General features: G+C 41.6%; 1 protein-coding gene across 1 annotated transcript in view; it reads left to right on the top strand.

Moving 5' to 3' along the window:
• The first annotated feature begins 1,228 nt into the window (after positions 1–1,228).
• Positions 1,229–19,658, top strand: part of LOC311148928 (insulin receptor-like) — a 216,243-nt gene continuing 197,813 nt past the window's right edge. Inside the window, exon 1 of the mRNA XM_084185957.1 lies at positions 1,229–2,439. Coding sequence (XP_084042083.1) covers positions 2,361–2,439 — 79 coding nt within the window. The 5' untranslated portion in view covers positions 1,229–2,360. The remainder of the gene's footprint in view (positions 2,440–19,658) is intronic.

Raw genomic sequence — 19,658 nt, 5'->3', positions numbered from 1 at the left:
CAACTGTGAAGAGATTATATAAATATTAGCGTTGTAGATCTTATTGCGGGACTTTTGGGAAATCACCTCCCCAGTCAGCCTTTTGTGCGTATTGGTTTGTTTCAAGCCTGCCCACATGCCCATAGCTGGCAGCACACAAGTAATCATCAATTCAGAGTGCAGCTGCATGAGACCTGATCCTAATGCCTGTGGTAAATTTGGGTTGACTTTGGATATACCTATAGGGCTAGTTAGGAACCATAGATAAATTACACAATGTACATTAAAATATGTTAAAATTCCAATAGCTCCAAATGTCAATTACTTAAAAACCTCAAACCAACTATAAATTGTAGAAATTCATATTCAAATATTGAAAGCATTTAATGAGAAAACTAAAAGGTGTGCAACATGAAAATATTGTCTCCCGAGTGGCACAGTGGTCTAAGGCACTGCATCGCAGTGCTAGCTGTGCCACTAGAGATCCTGGTTTGAATCCAGGCTCTGTCGTAGCCGGCCGCGACCGGGAGACCCATGGGGTGGCGCACAATTGGCCCAGGGTAGGGCAGGGATGTAGCTCAGTTGGTAGAGCATGGCATTTGCAACGCCAGGGTTGTGGGTTCCCCCATGGGGGGCCAGTATAAATATATATATATATATAATGTATGCACTCAATAACTGTAAGTCGCTGTGGATAAGAGCGTCTGCTAAATGACTAAAATGTAAATATTGATGGTCCCTAACTATCTCTGGAGATAGGCTATCCAAAGTCCCACTTGCCAACATACACACACGAGACACCCACATCACACCCCAAAACCAACTCATGTTTGAATTCAGTCATGGCCCATAGAGATAGATAGGACTCATCTTTAAATCTGTGACATTATAGTCTGTGGCAGCATAGGCAGCACCATTGAGGCTACAATCCATTGGAATCTCCACCCAGTTCACTACTTTGACTACTTTAAAATGAGTCCTCTATCTTTCTCTATGTCATGGCCGCTAGCATTTTAATGAACCAAATCTAAAACGAGGCCAAATCGGGAAATTCAGCCGCCATAAAAAAAAAATGGGGGCGGGAATGGGTTTCCATACTAACACAATTTTGTTAGGCTCGTTGGTTTTGTATAACGCTAGACACTGCAATCCACACATTTCTAGGGGGTTGCGCCAGTCCGTGTTTTCCTACGTACCCTATCTGCCCCAGCTGACTGGCAGTAGTTGTTTACTGAATAGACATACAGAAGAAAAGGTGGGAATCTGAGAGAGGTGCCGTATACGGTAATCGAAGTTTTTCCACATAGCAGTTTATTACGCCATTAACTTTGTTTACCTCATATTTCTGATTCTTACAGCGGTTATTGACTTTATTTAATCGCCGGTTTTGAAGCTTCGTTAGTTTTTGATATTAGCTGTTTTGCTAGATAATCTGAAGACTGTAGTTCTCACACTTCGAAGCAATGTGCTGGAACCAGGGGCTATTATTTGTTTAGTGGCTAAACGTAACGTTCGCTGTATCTTTTTTTTGTTTGGGTGTTTTCATTTTGTCGTGGGCTGGCTGTAGCGACTGAAGCAGTTCAGAGGAAGGTCGTTGAAAAATATATCCACGTTTTTCCTGCACGTATCCAAAGTTCCTGGGATGTGTTCACATTTCTCTTCTCACGTTTTAAAACGAGGTGTTTTTCCTTTGATACGGTGAAGTGCAATACTTGGAAGTGCATGAAACACTCAGCGACCTGTGGATTACAGCAAGCTAGCCAACTCTCCAACTCGCGTTAGCTAGCTTCTTGGGTCTATAGAAGTTCGGCTACATAACTGGATTTTTGGAAAGAAGAGGACACACATATTTCTAAATTACCAAGCATTTATCTTAAAGAATTGCTTTATGATACGAAAATACTGTCTCTGGGTGCCTTTCAACATTGGAACCTCGTTTATCGTGGAATGAGCCCTTGGCTAGTAGTAGTAGTAGGATCCAACGGGTACCTCCTATTTACTAGTTTAGCTAGCGGTGTGGGATTTCTTTTTCTCGGATCGGAAGACTGTTATATCAAACAGATGAAAGTGAACTATCCCATACAATTGTGGAAAATGACGATTTTTATTCGCCAACGTGTCGCCAGAACCCACGATCACGTTATTTAGTGGTCATTTTCAGGGAGAACCGAAATCACAAAGTTAGCTGAGAAGACATTGCTGTTAAGATACCACGTTGGACCCCCGGCCCCTTTTTATGGGGGCAAACTGGACTACCTAGTTTGCTAACTTGTTTTCTCTTTCTGAATACTTTTTTTTGTATTGGATTTCTTAGAAACACATCTTAAACGAATTTTGGATATCGTCGAAACACACAAAAAGAGAACACAATCGAAGTCACAATGCGGCTTGGGAACTCAGCGGTTGTTTTGGTTACTTTTATCTACATTGTATGCCAGTGTGTCCTAACAAATGGAGAAAGTAAGTAACGCTATAGTTGCAATACAATGTTATGTTGCTGGTTAATGTGACTCACTATACACACCCTTCTACTAACGTATTATTTGTTGCACATTTCTTTCTGCACAACATTTTAAACATTGAATTCCATGTTGTTCCCATGGGGGGAAAATGAATTTATTGAAAATGAGTTTTCCTTGATTCTTAAGTAAAGGATTATTTGCAGTAGTCACTGGAACAATATGGCTGTTTCACCATTTTTCACGAGACAATTTTACCTATTTATGGGAAACACATTTGCATCCCATGTTGTTACTAATATATGCTAGCAAAGTTATTACAGAATACCCACCGCCCCCTCTTAAAAATATATTATTGAGGCCTGGCGTGGATGCGTCAACCGGAGTGCCAGATTAGCTCCTGTTACTGGACTAGGGTGGTCTTTTACAGCGAATCTAAACTGGAAGTTGCAGGATTCGCCTGCACGCGTAGGCCTCTTCATGGCTACTTGCTACACACACTCACTTTGTAGCTGGAAATGTAAATGCATTTAGCCATCGTTAAGAAGGTCCCTGAAATCCCCATAAATTCAGGATTGGCCTACATTGTGGGTTTGCTCTAGCTAGCGAGTGAAACATTGGGTTTACTAGTATGACGCTAATTAACTATCGTGAGCGGTGTGGATGTGCGTTCCATGGAATTGTTTACGGGAGGGTTTTGCTCGGCTATACCTATCTAGTTACTGACTACCGTTTTTATATAGCTTGCTAGCAGCATCGATTGCTAACATTTTATAGAATCTTTAAATCACATTGCTCCCAAACGCTAAACCCACTGTATGGGTTAGCTGCGTAGCTAGATGAAATTGCTTACGCTTGTCCATCCCTCAAAATAAATGCCAAAAACAATGTTGACATTCACACACTCTCATTTCACAATGTGCCAGACAATTACTGTGAGGATGTTTACTACAGAGTAGTAATGAAATGGAAGAAACTAAACAAGATTCCTGCTGTAGCTGTATATCCTATTCCGTTTGTTATGAGACATTTTATTCATTGTGTTAATGCGGGACATTTTGGTTGAAAAACAAGGCAAATCAGTGTTTTTAAATTGTGGCATGTAGCTACATTTGAAGCATATTGATAGTTAGTCGTTGGCCTAGTCAATATCCCTTAGCTTTATTTGAGCTATCCATGACTGAGAGAGAAATATAAACCCCACACTCCCTGTGTTTTGGTCCCAACATTTTAAGACCAGGATTCAATAATTTCACAGCATACCATATGGTTACGTCTCTATAATCCTCTCCTATGTTAGCATGACTCGGAGCCATGCATAATAATGAAGACGTGGTACAAGATAAGGTGCTGTGCCGTACCTGTATTTGATCCACACTACATTTTTTCTTCTAGCAATATGGAATATTTTCTAGATGAGTGGATCTGGAGTAGCTATTTTCAGACTTGGCTGTGGCATTTTTGTGCTGCACCGAAATTTGGCATAATGAAAATGTCTAATTTACAATCTTTGCATATTTCTCTTGCTAACTGACTGTCAGAATGATGCTCAATGTTTGCTTCCCTGTAAAGTTGAGACATAAAGACCAACAGGTCCACACTAGAACATTCTATCTAGAACATAAGAGACTGTTAGTAAAAATTAGGCTAGGATTTCTGTGATGGCCGCATGAAGTGAAGGCATCGCTGTGTCATTTCTACACTGAACAAACATATATAAATGAACAATTTCTAAGATTTTACTGTGTTACAGTTCATATATGGAAATCTGTCAATTGAAATAAAAAAGTCCCTAATCTATGGATTTCACATGACTGGCTATACAGATATGCATCTGTTCGTCACAGATACCTTCAAACAAAAGGTAGGGCCATGGATCAGAACCAGTCAGTAACAGGTGTGACCACTATTTACCTCATGCAGCGCGACACATCTCCTTCGCATAGAGTTGATCAGGCTGTTGATTGTGGCCTGTGGAATGTGGTCTCACTGCTTTTCAATGGCTGTGCGAAGTTGCTGGATATTGGCAGGAACTGGAACACTCTGTCGTACATGTCGATCAAGAGCATCCCAAACATGCGCAATGGGTGACCATGTCTGGTGAGTATGCAGGCCATGGAAGAACTGGGACATTTTCAGCAGCCAGGAATTGTGTACAGATTCTTGCGACATGGGGCCGTGCATTATTACATTTAAGTCATTTAGCAGACGCTCTTATCTAGAGTGACTTAGAGTTAGTGAGTGCATACATTTTTCATACTGGCCCCCCGTGGGAATCGAACCCACAACCCTGGCGTTGCAAGCGCCATGCTCTACCAACTGAGCTACGGGGGGGCTCATTATCATGCTGAAACATGAGGTGATGGCGGTGGATGAATGGTATGACAATGGGCCTCAGGATCTCGTCACGGTTTCTCTTTGCATTCAAATTGCCATTGAAAAAATGCAATTGTGTTCGTTGTCCGTAGCTTATGCCAGCCCATACCATATCCCCACTGCCACCATGGGGCACTCTGTTCACAACGTTGTTGTCAGCAAACCCCTCGCCCACATGACGCCATACACGCTGTCTGCCATCTGCCTGGTACTGTTGAAACCGGGATTCATCCGTGAAGAGCACACTTCTCCAGTGTGCCAGTGGCCATCGAAGTTGAGCATTTGCACACTGAAGTCGGTTACGACACCGAACTGCAGTCAGGTCAAGACCCTGGTGAGGACGACAAGTACGCTGATGTAGATGTTCCAAAGGTCTGCATCAGTGACTTGTAGGCTATGCGTGGAAGCCAGGATATGCTACATGTGTTTGTTAATTAATGGTCAATTACCGTGAGACTGGCAGTTATTTGCTTGACATTCACGGCTGACAAAATATCATGACCGCCACAGTCCTAGTTGGACGTACTGCCAAATTATGTAAAACAACGTTGGAGGCAGCTTATGGTAGAGAAATGAACATTCAATTCTTTGGCAACAGCTCTGGTGGACATTCCTGCAGTCAGCATGCCAATTGCACGCTCCCTCAACTTGAGACATCTGTGGAATTGTGCTGTGTGACAAAACTGCACATTTTAGAGTGGCCTTTTATTGTCCCTAGCACAAGGTGCACCTGTGTAATGATCATGATGTTTAATCAGGTTCTTGATATGCCACACCTGTCAAGTGGATGGATTATCTTGGCAAAGGAGAGATGCTCACTAACAGGGATGTAAACACATTTTCTACACAACATTTGAGAGAAATAAGCCTTTTGTGCGTATGGAACATTTCTGGGATCTTTTATTTCAGCTCATGAAACATGGGACCAACACTTTACATGTTGTTTATATTTTTCCTCTGAAGAACAATAGATTGGTGTCTATTAATCAAATTTGATTTGCCACATGTGCCAAATACAACAGGTGTAGACATTACAGTGAAATGCTTACTTACAAGCCCTTAACCAACAATGCAGTTTTTTAAGAAAGAAAAAAAGTGATGAGTAAAAAATAAAATAAAATGTAAAAAATAAAAAGAAGCAAATAATTAAAGAGCAGCAGTAAAATAAAATAACAGTGGGGAGGCTATATAGAGGGGTACCGGTACAGAGTCAATGTGCGGGGGCACTGATTAGTTGAGGTAATATGTACATGTGGGTAGAGTTAGTGACTATGCATAAATAATAAACAGAGTAGCACCAGCGTAAAAGAGGGGGATGGGGTGGGGGGGCAATGCAAATAGTCTGGGTAGCCATGATTAGCTGTTCAGGAGTCTTATGGCTTGGGAGCAGAAGCTGTTAAGAAGCCTTTTGGACCTAGACTTGGCGCTCCGGTACCGCTTGCCGTGTGGTAGCAGAGAGAACAGTCTGACTAGGGTGGCTGGAGTCTTTGACAATTTTGAGGGCCTTCCTCTGACACCGCCTGGTATAGGTCCTGGATGGCAGGAATCTTGGTCCCAGTGATGTACTGGGCCGTACGCACTACCCTCTGTAGTGCCTTGCGGTCGGAGGCCAAGCAGTTGCCATACCAGGCGGTGATGCAACCAGTCCGGATGCTCTCGATGGTACAACCGTATAACCTTTTGAGGATCTGAGGACCTATGCCAAATCTTTTCAGTCTCCTGAGGGGGAATAGGCTTTGTCGTGCCCTCTTCACGACTGTCTTGGTGTGTTTGGACCATGATAGTTTGTTGGTGATGTGGACACCAAGGAACTTGAAGCTTCTGTAGTCCACAATCATCTCCTTTTGTCTTGATCACGTTGAGGGAGAGGTTGTTATCCTGGCACCACACGGCCAGGTCTCTGACCTCCTCCCTATAGGCTCTTTCATCGTTGTCGGTGATCAGGCCTACCACTGTTGTGTCGTCGGCAAACTTAATGATGGTGTTGGAGTCGTGCCTGGCCATGCAGTCATGGGTGAACAGGGAGTACAGGAGGGGACTGAGCACGCACCCCTGAGGGGCCCCCGTGTTGAGGATCAGCGTGGTAGATGTGTTGTTACCTACCCTTACCACCTGGGGGCGGCCCGTCAGGAAGTCCAGGATCCAGTTGCAGAGGGAGGTGTTTAGTCCCAGGGTCCTTAGCTTAGAGAGCACTATGGTGCTGAACGCTGAGCTTTAGTCAATGAATAGCATTCTCACGTAGGTGTTCATCTTGTCCCGGTGGGAAAGAGCAGTGTGGAGTGCAATAGAGATGGCATCATCTGTGGATCTGTTGGGGTGGTATGCAAATTACGTGGGTCTAGGGTTTCTGGGATAATGGTGTTGATGTGAGCCATGACCAGCCTTTCAAAGCACTTCATGGCTACAGATATGAGTGCTATGGGTCGGTAGTCATTTAGGCAGGTTATCTTAGTGTTCTTGGGCACAGGGACTATGGTGGTCTGCTTGAAACATGTTGGTATTACAGACTCAGTCAGGGACATGTTGAAAATGTCAGTGAAGACACTTGCGAGTTGGTCAGCGCATGCTCGGAGTACACGTCCTGGTAATCCGTCTGGCCCTGCGGCCTTGTGAATGTTGACCTGCTAAAAAGTCTTACTCTAGTCCTGTATTGACTATTTGCCTGTTTGATGGTTGTCTGAAAGCATAGCGGGATTTCTAATAAGCATCCGGGTTAGAATCCCGCTCCTTGAAAGCGGCAGCTCTACCCTTTAGCTCAGTGCGGATGTTGCCTGTAATCCATGGCTTCTGGTTGGGGTATGTACATACGGTCAATGTGGGGACGACGTCATCTATGCACTTATTGTTGAAGCCAGTGACTGATGTGGTGTACTCCTCAATGCTATCTGAAGAATCCCAGAACATATTCCAGTCTGTGCTAGCAAAACAGTCCTGTAGCTTAGCATCTGCGTCATCTGACCACGTTTTTATTAACCGTGTCACTGGTGCTTCCTGCTTTAGTTTTTGCTTATGAGCAGGAATCAGGAGGATAGAGTTATGGTCAGATTTGCCAAATGTAGGGCGAGGGAGAGCTTTGTACGTGTCTCTGTGTGTGGAGTAAAGGTGGTCTAGAGTTTTTTTTCCTCTGGTTGCACATTTAACATGCTGGTAGAAATGTGGTCAAACTGATTTATGTTTCACTGCATTAAAGTCCCCGGCCACTAGGAGCGCTGCCTCTGGATGAGCGTTTTCCTGTTTACTTATGGCCTTATACAGCTCATTGAGTGCAATCTTAGTGCCAGCATCGGTTTGTGATGGTAAGTAAACAGCTACGAAAAATATAGATGAAAACTCTCTTGGTAAATAGTGTGGTCTACAGCTTATCATGAGATACTCTACCTCAGGCGAGCAAAACCTTGAGACTTCCTTAGTATTAGATTTTATGCACCAGCTGTTGTTTACAAATATACACACAGACCGCCACCCCTTGTCTATAGAGTCTGCCGTTGTATCCTGCCGATGTAGCGTATATCCCACCAGCTGGATGTTATCCATGTCGTTGTTCAGCCACGACTCTGTGAAAGATAAGATATTACAGTTTTTAATGTCCCGTTTGTAGGATAACCTTAATCTTAGGTCGTCCAATTTATTTTCAAATGATTGAACATTGGCTAATAGGATTGATGGAAGAGGCAGTTTACTCGCACGCCGTCGGATCCTTACAAGGCACCCCGACCTACGTCCACGATATCTGTCTCTTTCTCATGCGAATGACAGGGATTTGGGCCTTGTCGGGTGCCTATAGGATATCCTTCGCGTCCGACACGTTGAAGAAAAAATCTTAGTCCAATACGAGGTGAGTAATCGTAGTCTGATATTCAGAAGCTATTTGAGTAGCCTTTAGAGAACGGGTCTGTAGTTCAATCAGATTTAAATCAAAAACCAGATATCAATCAAAATAAGATGTATTAATCTGGTTGTGCTTTGGTTATAAGACTTTCTGACCAGATTTCAACCATTAAAATACGTCTTTATCAAGTCGTATGCTCACTGGGGAGTGCGTCTAACTTTCTCTTGTTCTACTGCCTTTTCTGTATTACCATAGCTGTCTCCTGTTTGGTTGTGTCTGCAGTATGCAACATTAAATGTCAAATTCAAAAGAGAATTTTAAACGTGGTGTAGATACATTTTTGCATTTTAAGCGAATTTCCTGCAATTCTACACATTCCTCCATGGAGCTGAGAACGTTTTGCAGTTTTATAGCACATTTCCTGTGATTCTACATGTTCTGCCATTTAAGCAGAGATAACATTTTGCAGTTTGAAAGCTAATTTCCTGAAATTCAATGCATTTTGCCATGGCTAATGCTGTGTTCTTTTTCTCAAACATAATAACAAAATAAACACTGCTAAATTAATGTTTTTGGAATTTTCAATTCTCCCTGGCTGTTTAGATTTTAGTGATCATTAGTTCTCAAAGATTATATTATTTGAATCGCTCTCAGAAGGCTCTCTGTTGTTTTTGTGTAGCGTCTCTCTCGCTCCATGGCCCCTGTTCTGGAACCTCAGGCACTCTGCAGTGAAGCGCACAGTGGCATTTTCCCACAGTATTGTGCGTGCGGAATGTGTTTGAAGTGGCCCACCCTGTAGGTGCTGTTGCAGTTAAGGGGGGGTAGGTCACAGCCTGCTGTTTGCAGCTCAGCTCTCTGCTGACCTCTTCCGGGCCATGGATCTCTTCAATGGCGATCTGGCACGGGAACAGCATGTCCTTGCCAGGGAGTCTGAGGTGGGCCCTTTTCTCTGGCCTTTGGGTGGCCTGTCTCTCTGTCTCTAAGCCCACTCCTCCATGTTCATGAATAAGAACATACATGGGTATTAGGAAACAAGTAAAACAAATCTGTCCCCAGGATTTTTCCCCCACCCATTTCTCTGAATGTAGTGGTAGAAAATGGGAGTTGTGAAAACCATTATTTGTGACCGGGGGACTAAGTGTTTCAGCAGCCTATGGGCTGGAGGTGGAAGGGAATGGGAGGTTCAGCTGTTCCACAAGTGAAACCATAAATCATTGCCATTCAGTTGTCAACCCTCATGGTCGATGTGATGTTGACATCCTCGTTGGAGAGAACACACAAAATGGTCACCACTCACCAGAACCTGGGTGGTGGCTGTACATACAGTGCATTCGGAAGGTATTCAGACCACTTCCCTTTTCCCCCATTTTGTTACGTTACAGCCTTATTCTAAAATATATTTAAAAAATGTTTTCCTCATCAATCTACACACACTACCCCCCCATAATGACAAAGCGAAAACAGGTTTTTAGAAATGTTTGCAAATAAAAAAAACGGATACCTTATTTACATAAGTATTTCAGACCCTTTGCTATGAGACTCGAAATTGAGCTCAGATGCATCCTGTTTCCATTGATCATCCTTGATGTTTCTACAACTTAATTGGAGTCCATCTGTGGTAAATTCAGTTGATTGGACATGATTTGGAAAGGCACACACCTGTCTATATAAGGTCCCACAGGTGACAGTGCATGTCAGAGCAAAACCAAGCCATGAGGTCGAGACAGGATTTTGTTCGAGGCACAGATCTGGGGAAGGGTACCAAAAAATGTCTGCAGCACTGAAGGTCGCCAAGAACACAGTGGCCTCCATCATGCTTAAATGGAAGAAGTTTGGAACCACCAAGACTCTTCCTAGAGCTAAACTGAACAATCGGGGGATAAGGGCCATGGTCAGGGAGGTGACCAAGAATCCGATGGTCACTCTGACAGAGCTCTAGAGTTCCTCTGTGGAGATGGGAGAACCTTCCAGAAGGACAACCATCTCTGCAGCACTCCACCAATCAGGCCTTTATGGTAGAGTAGCCAGATGGAAGCCACTCCTCAGTAAAAGGCACATGACAGCCAGCTTGGAGTTTGCTAAAAGGCACCTAAAGGACTCAGACCATGAGAAACATATTTACTGATGAAACCAAGATTGAACTTATTTTTTATATTTTTGTAATATATTTGTTATTTAATTTTTGTGGTACTTTGATCCCTTTTTCTCCCCAATTTCGCGATATCCTATTGGTAGTTACTGTTTTGTCCCATCGCTGCAACTGCCCTACAGACTCGAGAGAGGCGAAGGTTGAGAGCCATGCGTCCTCGAAACACGACCCTGCCAAGCCGCACTGCTTCTTTACCCGGAAGTCAGCCACACCAATGTGTTGGAGGAAACACTGTCCAACTGGCGACCGAGGCCGGCCAAACCCTCCCCTAGCCCGGACGACGCTGGGCCAATTGTGAGCCGCCTCATGGGTGTCGCGGCCGGTTGTGTCACAGCCTTGGATCGATCCTGGGGCTGTGGTGACACCTCAAGCACTGTGATGCAGTGCCTTAGACTGAATTATTTGGCCTGAATGCCAAGTGTCACGTCTGGAGGAAACCTTGCTCCATCCTTACGTTGAAGCATGGTGTTGGCAGCATCATGCTGTGGGGATGTGTTTCAGCTGCAGGGACTGGGAGACTAATCAGGATCGAGGTAAAGATGAAGAGTTCAGAGATTAAGTCCTGAGCGCTCTGGAGCTGGTTCTCAGACTGGGGCGAAGGTTCACCTTCCGACAGGACAACGACCCTAAGCACACAGTCAAGACAACGCAGGAGTGGCTTCGGGACAAGTCTCCGAATGTCCTTGAGTAGTCTCTCTATAAACCTGTGTTTTGCTTTGTCATTATGGGGTATTGTGTGTAGACTGATGAGGAAAAAAAACAATTTAATATTTTTTTGCATAAGGCTGTAACGTAACAAATTGTGGGAGAAGTCAAGGGGTCTGAATACTTTCCGAATACTAAGGTCATTTTCTGCATCAAAGCATTCTGTTTGATCACATTCTAAAATAAGTCCATGTTCTCTGTGAAATGTATTTTATACAAACACATAGCTAGGGTTTCAGAAAGAAAGCCTAAGCCATTGCGATGCAAATGTTTGTCTGAAAAGTTGCGTTTTCCCTAGCCTACATTTTTTATCTTTTTGATTCTTTATTCTATACAAGTAATTGTGTGGCGTTAGTCTATTAAATTAGAATATGGCCAAATGCCACAGATTAAGTCTAACAAAGGCAATAGTAATCTCCGGGGTTGTGAACTAACGGCTTTCCTTGTCCTTAGTCTGTAAGGTGTTTGTGGGGAAGCAGGCAATATGCACTGTAAAATAAATGAACGGTTCGTTCACCCTTCCTAAATGTTTCAGGTTTTATCTCTCAACGTACACTTTTCAGTCGTTTCCCTCTCGCTGTCACAATTTATAATCTGGTTTGTGTGTGTTAAGAGCGAGATCTTCCTCTCGCACTCAGTGTCCACTAGTGATATGACCCTGAGACGGAAAAATACATGCTGCCCTTTGACTTCTGCTATACATCACTGACAGTTTGAGGAGAAAAACATTCGGGGTGTAGGCCTAGTTTCCCTACCTCTCTCGTGATATTGCAGGGCTCCCTTGCAAAAAACGAACTTTGTCTCAATTAGAGGCCGACCTAAATATATTTTCACCGATATTATCGACATATATTGGCCTTTTACAGATCCACACTACCAGTCAAAAGTTTGGACACACCTACTCATTCAAGAGTTTGTATTTATTTGTAAAAAAAATTTACATTGTAGAATAATAGTGAAGACATCAAAACTATGAAATGACACATATGGAATCATGTAGTAACCAAAAAAGTGTTAAACAAATCAAATTATATTATATATTTGAGATTCTTCAAATAGCCACACTGCCTTGATGACAGCTTTGCACACTCTTGGTATTCTCTCAACCAGCTTCATGAGGTAGTCACCTGGAATGCATTTCAGTTAACAGGTGTGCCTTGTTAAAAGTTCATTTGTGGAATTCCTTTCCTTCTTAATGCGTTTGAGCCAATCAGTTGTGTTGTGACAAGGTAGGAGGGGTATACAGAAGATAGCCCTATTTGGTAAAAGACCAATCCATATTATGGCAAGAACAGCTCAAATAAGCAAAGAGAAATGACAGTCCATCATTACTTTAAGACATGAAGGTCAGTCAATAATGAACATTTCAAGAACTTTGAAAGTTTCTTCAAGTGCAGTCGCAAAAACCATCAAGCGCTATGATGAAACTGCCTCTCATGAGGACCACCACAGGAATGGAAGACCCAGAGTTACCTCTGCTGCAGAGGATAAGTTCATTAGAGTTACCAGCCTCAGAAATTGCAGCCCAATTAAATTCTTCACAGTGTTTAAGTCACAGACACATCTCAACATCAACTGTTCAGAGGAGACTGCGTGAATCAGGCCTTCATGGTCGAATTGCTGCAAAGAAACCACTACTAAAGCACACCAATAAGAAGAGACCTGCTTGGGCCAAGAAACACGAGCAATGGACATTAAACCGGTGGAAATTAGTCCTTTGGTCTGGAGTCCAAATTTGAGATTTTTGGTTCCAACCGCCGTGTCTTTGTGAGACGCGTGTGGGTGAACGGATGATCTCCGCGTGTGTATTTCCCACCATAAAGCATGGAGGAGGAGGTGTTATGGTGTGGGGGTGCTTTGCTGGTGACACTGTGATTTATTTAGAATTCAAGGCACACTTAACCAGCATGGCTTCCACAGCATTCTGCGGGGATACGCCATCCCATCTGATTTTGGCTTAGTGGGACTATGATTTGTTTTTCAAAAGGACAATGACCCAACACACCTCCAGGCTGTGTAAGGGCTGTTTTACCAAGAAGGAGAGTGATGGAGTGCTACATCAGATGTCCTGGCCTCCACAATCCCCGACCTCCACCCAATTGAGATGGTTTGGGATGAGTCAGACCGTAGAGTGATGGAAAAGCAGCCAACAATGCTCAGCATATGTGGGAACTCCTTCAAGACTGTTGGAAAAGCAGGCCAGGTGAAGCTGGATGAGATAATGCCAAGAGTGTGCAAAGCTGTCATCAACGCAAAGGGTGGCTATTTGAAGAATCTCATATAAAATATATATTTTTATTTGTTTAACACTTTTTTGCTACCTACATGATTCCATATGTGTTATTTCATAGTTTTGATGTCTTCACTATTATTTTACAATGTAGAAAATTGTAAAAATAAAGAAAAACCCTTGAATGAGTAGGTGTTTCCAAACCTTTGACTGGTACTGTATCTATCTGCTGATAATTCCACTGATAACTGATTTTCAATAAAAAGGATGAAAAAAGGGAATCTCATGCTTATCTGAACCCTTGCAGACTTTTTCGTGATGTTTCATTATTATCACAATGAAAGAAAGAGAATGAGAAGCTCAGTTCTGGTTACTTTTTAAAAGAACCTTCTACTCAAACGGATGAAAATACAATTATGCTAAAATATAATTTCTACCTCCAGGAATGAGCCCAATAAGATATTGGTAAAATGTGTGAAAATTATTTGAACATATTGGACCATTCATATATCCTATGTGTTGTCCATATTATCACATATGCTTTTAGCAGTACCCCAACTGATGCAACATAGTGGCTATAAATAAATGGGGATGGGGTTTCCCCTCTGCAGTTACCCTATTGGGCTAATCATTATCTAGATCCCAAATGTAATATTTTAACTAAGTAGCATCCGATTTGATGAATTTTATGTCCCCCAAAACGTGCATAAACACAGTGAATATATTGTAGGCTTACCAGTTAGGGTAACTTGGGGTAAACCACCATCCGGGGTAACACCCCCTGCCTGTACTTGTCACAGAAACTTGCCCTTGTTGCCAGTACTCTTGCTCAACCATTATTAGGGGAGGTAGGGTGGCATTTTACCCTACAATTGACCCGTGTTACATTTAGCCCTACTCTCCCCTATGCACTCACAGCAAATTGCAAGCAATAATGTGCTTAACCATGATGCTGCTAAAAACTTGGGGTTTAAAATGGTGCAAGTCGCACATATGAGGGCTGCAGAAACACTGGTTGGGTTCTAGTCTCAATGGGACTCTGCTAAATAAAGGTTCAATAAAATAATTGACGTAATTATTTTGTCAAATGAATGGATTCCCTCCCTGGATTTTCTCAAAGGTTTTATGAAATTATTTTTGTCAGGAATAATGTTGTCATGGAATATATTACGTAATGTCTGACTTGGTGTCATAGATTTAAAAAAAGCTGATGCCGTTCTTCATTAGAAGTCTGGTGATTCCTAGATAGAAAAGTGTGAATTTATGTAAGGCCATCGTCACTGTATTGAGATGCGGTTGGAAAAGGGAATCCCACGTGATTGTATGTGGCCTATTTTAACTGTCAATGACTTTATGCTATAAAATCCAACTTAAGCCATGCTTATAGTGCTGAGATCAGGCAGAGCCGGGTTGGAAGCCCTTTTGTCAGACGGACGTGAAAGGTTCAGGCTGCTGCACAGTCACTGGAAGCTCTAGTCTAGAGCACACAGTTACATTTAGGTTAGGAGCATTTCTTAACTCTCCATGGTTAATGTAGTAAATGTAATTTTTAATAAACTGTGAATGTGTTTTTATTTACTGTCATCCTAAATAAAAGTATTGAATTATTTGTAATATTGAAATATTTTATATTAGGCCAATTTCCCCAATGTGGACAGTTTGTGTTACTACATTACACAAGCTTGCATTTTCACCACTTAAATTTTTTGGGGAATTACACATCCTTTTTGCTTCAGATTTATATTAATATAAAAGTTTACAGTCATCATGAATACATGAAATCAATTGCTTTAAACAGATTCATATATTTGGTTTGGTACTGTTGATTTTGTGTTACGCGCCTGTCCGTCGCTGGATTTAGGGCCACACAGGGCCCTATAAAATCAGTTATATTTTTGGTCTAATTCCGTTGAGTGTTTTCCAAATTCTGTTTTCTCAGTTTTGTTTTTCCAGGTTTTGGATTTTTCAGGGGTTCGCTCTCAATCACACTTTCTAAATAGAAAAACAACCAAATTGGATGTTTTAAGTCCACAACAATGCTTAAACCACATCAGGAGACGACTAAATCTTAGACATTTTCATTTTTGGTTGTAGATACCCTTTAATTGAAGTTAGCACCAGCAAAACTTGCTTGGTTAGCTGTCTTTCTGTAGCACACGTGATTGCAGAGTTTGCTAAACAAATCCCCACTGGGTGCAGAGTCTATCACCCATTTAGCTATAAAAGAGAGGCGAGATTAGTACTGTCTTTGACGTTACCTTCTCTGGTGTCATCACGCACTCCACGCAACAAACTTTGTTCCTGACTGGGAAATTTGGAATGCAATGTGAGGTAAGCAACCTGTGTTAGAAATAATGCTGCGATTTACAGTTGATAAAGAAGCAAATTATAGATGTATGTCTGTACACATGAAGTTAATGTTAGCTTGTCTTCCCCCCCCCCCCCCCCCCCAAAGTTGTTACAGCCTGAATTTAAAATGGATGAGTTGTTTTGAGTCAAAGTATTCAACCCCTTTGTTATGGCAAGCCTAAATAAGCTCAGGAGCAAAAATGTGCTTAACAAGTCACATAAGTTGCATGGACTCACTCTGTGTTCAATAATAGTGTTTAACATGATTTTTGAATGACTGCCTCATATCTCTACCCCACATACAATTATCTGTAAGGTTCCTCAGTCGAGCAATGCATTTCTAACACAAATTCTACCACAAAGACCAGGGAGGTATTCCAACGCCTCGCAAAAGGCACCTATTGGTATATGTGTACAAATAAAAAAGCAGACATTTAATATCCCTTTGAGCATGGTGAAGTTATTAATTACACTTTTGGTGGTGTATCAATACATCCAGTCACTACAAAGATACAGGCGTCCTTCCTAATTCAGTTGCCAGAGAGGAATGAAGGAAACCACTCGGATTTCACCATGAGGCCAATGGTGACTTTAAGAGTTTACAGAGTTTAATGGCTGTGATGGGAGAACTGAGGATGTGTCAACAACATTGTAGTTACTCCATAATACAAACCTAATTGACAGAGTGAAAAGAAGGAATCCTGTACAGAATAAAAATATTCCAAAACATGAATCCTGTTTACAACAAGGCACTAAAGTAATACTGCAAAAAATGTGGCAATGCAATTAACGTTTTGTCCTGAAAACAAAGTGTTATGTTTGGGGCAAATCCAGTACAACACATTACTGATTACCACTCTCCATATTTTCAAGCATAGTGGTGACTGCATCATGTTATGAGTATGCTTGTAATCATTAAGGACTAGGGAGTTTTTCAGGATAAAAAAGAAACTGAATGGAGCTAAGCACAGGCAACATCCTAGAGGAAAACCTAGTTCAGTCTGCTTTCCACCACACACTGGGAGATGAATTCCTCTTTCAGCAGGACAATAACCTAAAATATAAGGCCAAATCGACACTGGAGTTGCTTACCAATAAGACAGTGAATGTTCCTGAGTGACTGAGTTACAGTTTTGACTTAAATCTACTTGGAAAATCTATGGCAAGACCTAAAAATGGTTGTCTAGCGATGATCAACAACCAATTTGACAGAGCTTGAATATTTCTTAAAGGTAATGTGCAAACGTTGCACAATCTAGGTGTGGAAAGCTCTTAGAGACTTACTCAGAAAGACTCACAGCTGTAATCTCTTCCAAAGGTGCTTCTGCAAAGTGTGAATACTTATGTAAATAAGATAGTTCTGTATTTAGTTTTCAATACATTTTCCAAAATGTAGATGGGTGAGAATCAATTTAATCCATTTTGAATTCAGGCTCTAACACAACTAAATGTGGAATAACTCAAGGGGTATGAATGCTTTCTGAAGGCACTGTACGTTAGCATCAAAGTTGGCAAGCTAACATTACCACCCGCCAATGAATAATGTTGTATGTTTTTCATATCGAAATTAATGACTGAGCACAGAATGCATCCCTACATGTTCTACAAATAGAATATCAAACAGAGTTCAGAGCGTGATGTCAGATATGTTATATCAGAATGAGTGCTTCATACAATATCACATTTGACAGCTGTGAGCAACTGGATGTCCTTAAAATGGCCCGCTACAAAATATATTTTTAGCCATAATTACACCAAAAACCAAAGAATTCTGGATGTAATGTTTCTAAAACAATAAATGTATTACCAGCAAGAAGTGACGTGGTATATTGCTCAATGTTATTTCATTTTTTGTGACAGTCTTTTAACCAAAATATCATAGTTCTTTGTGTGATTACCTACCAGCTATGAAACAAAATGACAGAAACACTTTGAAAACAGCTACTGCAGAATTTATTTTGCTATAAATGTGCTCATACTTTAATCTATTTTTTTTCGGAAATGCGAGTGAAATGCTTTCATTGTAGAATCCTGACCACCCGCCAACGTGGCTGGTGAAATAGACATCTAACCCGCCAATATCAAAATGTACCCGCATTTGGCGTGTTAATTTTAGGCCCTGCTTGTCAGTGTTGTTATCCTATGCCAGGTAGTGATTCGTGGAAGTTAAATAACAAAGCAACTGATTTTGTTTTTGCCCTGTTTCGTCAGCTTCCCAGAATCTCCATCCGACATTCTAGAGTTTAGATGACTGTCTTCAACAAATTATCTTCTAACCAGTGATGTAAAAATTATTCTTAGATTCCGTTTGACCTTTGAATAGTGTTAGTTGAAACAGCGCATACACCCCAAACAAGTGATTTAACAAAAATACATTTGAGTTACGCTTACCGCATTGGCAACCCACTTCAATCAAAATGCAACACTTCAAAATGGATTAAGGTGTCTTCTACAAGTTGTCCTCTAACCATTATTTTCAGATTCAGTTTATTTTTTTTAGCTGTGTTAGTTTTAACAGGACCTACAACCTTATCTCCCCCCTCTCACGCTATGGATTTCAATCGATACATAAGTGATTGACGACGGTTTTGTGTTTCTCTTTCTGTTGGTGACCCCTGTATCGAAATTTAACATTAGCTGACTGTCTTCTGCAGGTTGTCCTGTAACCAGTGATGTAAAAATATCTCCAGTTTCCATGTGTCATTTGAGTTTTGGTAGTTTCCACAGCGCATGCAACCTGATTTCCCCCTAATCGATATGAGTGACTTATTGCAACAAGGTTTTTGGTGCGTGTGCAATTGATAAGGTGCTCGTAAAAATATACAAGTCATATCACAAACTGTTTTTGCATATTTGTTATTGATTTGGACAAGTTAACTGTGCTTTGACATTGGGCTATTTATCAAAATGTCTTTTAACAGCATCATTTTCAACTTAAGTTTTAGGAATATAAATTGAACTTTCAACATTAAGTTCCAATGGTATTGTACTTAATCAGGTAAAAACTGAATGAGTCCAAAGTCAAAACTCACTTTTAGGAGATCCAATAGGCCAATGTCAATCTAAAATAACATTTGATGTCTTTTAAATAGCTCGGCCATTTGAGCCTGTTGTTGTGGATGATTGTGTGCTACTTTGTCATTCTGTATTATTGTAGTGTGTGTGTCTCTCACTGAAGGTAGTTTATTATTATTATAGTTTTTTTTTTTACCCCTTTTTCTCCCCAATTGGTAGTTAGTCCAATCGCTGCAACTCCCATACGGACTCGGGAGAGGCGAAGGTCGAGAGCCATGCCACACTGCTTCTTGACACACTGCTCGCTTAACCCGGAAGCCAGCCGCACCAATGTGTCGGAGGAGACGCTGTACAACTGACCGAAGTCGGCATGCATTCGCCAGGCCCGCCACAAGAAGTCGCTGGAGTGCGAAGAATAGCGTCATTCCGTTTTGATGATTTAATTGATTAGTTTAAATGTGATGGTCGTAAATAAATCGATTGATGAAACTGAAAGGCGAACACATAGTATAGTTTGTTTATTTTTCCCCCAGATGAATCTGAGGAAAAATAAGTCCTAGACAGAAA

Source organism: Coregonus lavaretus (genome assembly GCF_964263955.1).
Source record: "Coregonus lavaretus genome assembly, chromosome: 21".
In the NCBI taxonomy this organism is placed as follows: Eukaryota; Metazoa; Chordata; class Actinopteri; order Salmoniformes; family Salmonidae; genus Coregonus; species Coregonus lavaretus.
The sequence above is the reverse complement of the archived record's forward strand: the minus strand, read 5'-3'. Positions and strand labels throughout refer to the sequence as shown.